At 40.9% G+C, this 2746-nt stretch overlaps 1 protein-coding gene across 1 annotated transcript in view; it reads left to right on the forward strand.

Moving 5' to 3' along the window:
- Positions 1-234: 234 nt before the first annotated feature.
- Positions 235-2746, forward strand: part of igf1 (insulin-like growth factor 1) — an 18128-nt gene continuing 15616 nt past the window's right edge. Inside the window, exons 1-2 of the mRNA XM_037695726.1 lie at positions 235-282; positions 1351-1510. Of these exons, the coding sequence (XP_037551654.1) occupies positions 235-282; positions 1351-1510 (208 nt within the window). The remainder of the gene's footprint in view (positions 283-1350; positions 1511-2746) is intronic.

The following is a 2746-nucleotide window of genomic DNA, read 5'->3' on the forward strand; positions in this document are numbered from 1 at the left end:
TCTGTGTAATGTAGATAAATGTGAGGGATTTTCTCTCTAAATCCGTCTCCTGTTCGCTAAATCTCACTTCTCCAAAACGAGCCTGCGCAATGGAACAAAGTCGGAATATTGAGATGTGACATTGCCCGCATCTTATCCTCTCATTTTTGCTCCTCTCCCTGTTTTTTTTTTTTTTAATGACTTCAAACAAGTTGCACCTTTTCGCCGGGTTTTGTCTTGTGGAGACCCGCGGGGATGTCTTGCGCTCATTCCTCTCAGTGGCATTTATGTGATGTCTTCAAGGTAATCTGATTTCCTTTGACACTAGATTACCACATTGGTTCTTCACATGCTCTCTGCACTTACTGAGCATCCCGGCTAAACTGAACCAATGAAATTGGGGTTTGTGCGCATTTTACGCACAAAAAATATAGATTTATGATCATTTTTGTGACTTTTTAAAATCATTTTTGCAGCAATGTGTGTTTTTTTTTTTATCACAAAATATACACCCTTTGCTTTAAATTGTGTTTTCTTCTTCTTCATTTTGAAGGATCTGCATGAATCGTGCATGAATGAGATTTTCACCCTCTGTGCGTCCCGGCATGCGCTCCTTTTTTTTCCCCACCAGAAAGCCCGCAGCTCTGAAACTTTCCCAATAATTTCTGCTGAGTGTGCATTATGAGAAGCTAAATAATCTTTACTGGCTTGGATTGTTGAGTGAAGAGAGTTTGATGCTTCAGTGCGCAGTGGAGCTGCAGATGGGTGATGACAAGTGTTTATTCTCTTTATTAGTGGGATTAGTGTTAAGTATATCTGGCTCAGTCAAGTTTCTCAGTTGGCTTTGGCGGAAGAGTTGTTTTCCATCTCACATTTTTGGCTCGGAAGCCTTCCTTGGTGTTTTCTCCCCTCTCCTGCATCTTTTATTTCTGAATAAGTTTGTGCGTAAAAGCGCGCAGACAGCTGCGTTTTTAGTCAATCCATAAACTGAACTGGTTGTTGTTATATTAAATGGATGAATGGTTGTGTTTGGTTGTTATGGACTGTGACTAAGTTAGTTTAATGGGTGGAAGAAATGTTCAGCTTGGATGCGGTTGCGCACGGCGCTCCTGAGCATCAGTCTCCTGCTTGACTGACTTTGGCACCAAGTGGAGGTTTCATATAAAAAATAACTCTCAATGTTGCCATATGGCTTTTTCCCTTATCAGTTCTGAACTAGAAAAAAGCTCATTTGAGCCAAAAAATAATAATCTGTACCCGCTGAAGTTTAAAAAAAAAATAAAATGTTTAACTTGAGAACTCTTGCCTTGATGATGGTGTGTCTCCGGCAGTGAACATATCAAAGCTCTCTCCCTGTCTCCCCGTGCTCAGGGTGCGATGTGCTGTATCTCCTGTAGCCACACCCTCCCACTACTGCTGTGCGTCCTCATCCTGACTCCCACGGCAACAGGGGCGGGTCCTGAGACCCTGTGCGGGGCGGAGCTGGTCGACACGCTGCAGTTTGTCTGCGGAGAGAGAGGCTTTTATTTCAGTAAGTGCACCTTTTTATTTATTCATAAAGCCTGTCTGCATGTGTCCCAGAGCTCTCCACCTCCAGAAAGCTCATAAATAAACCAGCAGCCAGTTTGAAATCATGTCTTGACTTTCACTGCATTCATGTTCCTTCATTCTTTCACTCTTTTCTTTGAGTTTATTCTCATTTGTTCAAATGCTCCATTCTCACTTTTTGGCTTATATTATAAAATTTAAAAAAAAAGTTTTGTAGCTTTTTCCACAGGGGGGGGGGGGGGGGGGGGCTTTAAGTAGAATTTGGTGGAAAATTGGAGAGAAAGTAGGGGTATAATGGTGAAGTTTGCTCTATTTTCCATCAGAGAATGGAAAAGTATCCAAAGAAAGCCTGAGACAGAATCCAAGGTTTAAATCTCATTTTCTATATAAAGTGCACAAGAGAGCCCAACAGGGCAGGATAGAAGAAGTTTAATGTTCCAGCAGCCGGTGACTCTCAGAAGAATCATCCTCGTTCTGTCAAACATAGATCTTCACGTTAGACACAGGTTGAAGCTGCAGGAGTCAAGTTTAGAATGTCATCGTTCAGATTTATTTGGCCATTGTCCAGGATTTGTGCCAAATTGCACAAAATGTCCTCACATCCCTAACAAAACCCTTTTTGTACAACTGATTGTCCTTCTGGCTCATGAGCAGTTCGGACCCAACAAACCATTTATAAAGACTTTGGTTCTGTTCCAAAGTTATGAAAGATTTTCCACATGTGGTAGACGTTGTCAGCTGCCAGTTTCAAACAGAAGAGAAGAAGAAGATATAACGTTTCTGTTGGAGATCAGCATCTATAACACGTTTTCAGTTGTTCTCTTCACCTTCGCCTGAGCGTGTTTGGCCAAACGGTTCGAAAACGAACCCTTCTGAGAACCTGTTGACTGATGAGATTGAGGGCCAGGGGACGAGGGGGAGTGTTCGAGTCACAACCACAGCACAGCAGAAAATAAATACAGGAGGAACAGCTACATCAGCACATTTTATTGATATTAATATTAGCAACAACAACAAAAAAGAAGAAAAAGAAAAGAAAAGGAAGTCTGCAGCCATACTCCTGCATGTTAGCATGGAAACTCATTCAAATTCACATTGTAATAAAAACTGTTACCAAGTCACAGGTTGTGTTTCCAGAAAAATGTTCTGCAAAAAGTCAAATATTGCACACAAAAAAGTGTAAAAAAAAATTAAAATAAATAAATATATATATATATAT

This window comes from Nematolebias whitei, chromosome 22, assembly GCF_014905685.2.
Source record: "Nematolebias whitei isolate Nwh7 chromosome 22, NemWhi1, whole genome shotgun sequence".
In the NCBI taxonomy this organism is placed as follows: Eukaryota; Metazoa; Chordata; class Actinopteri; order Cyprinodontiformes; family Rivulidae; genus Nematolebias; species Nematolebias whitei.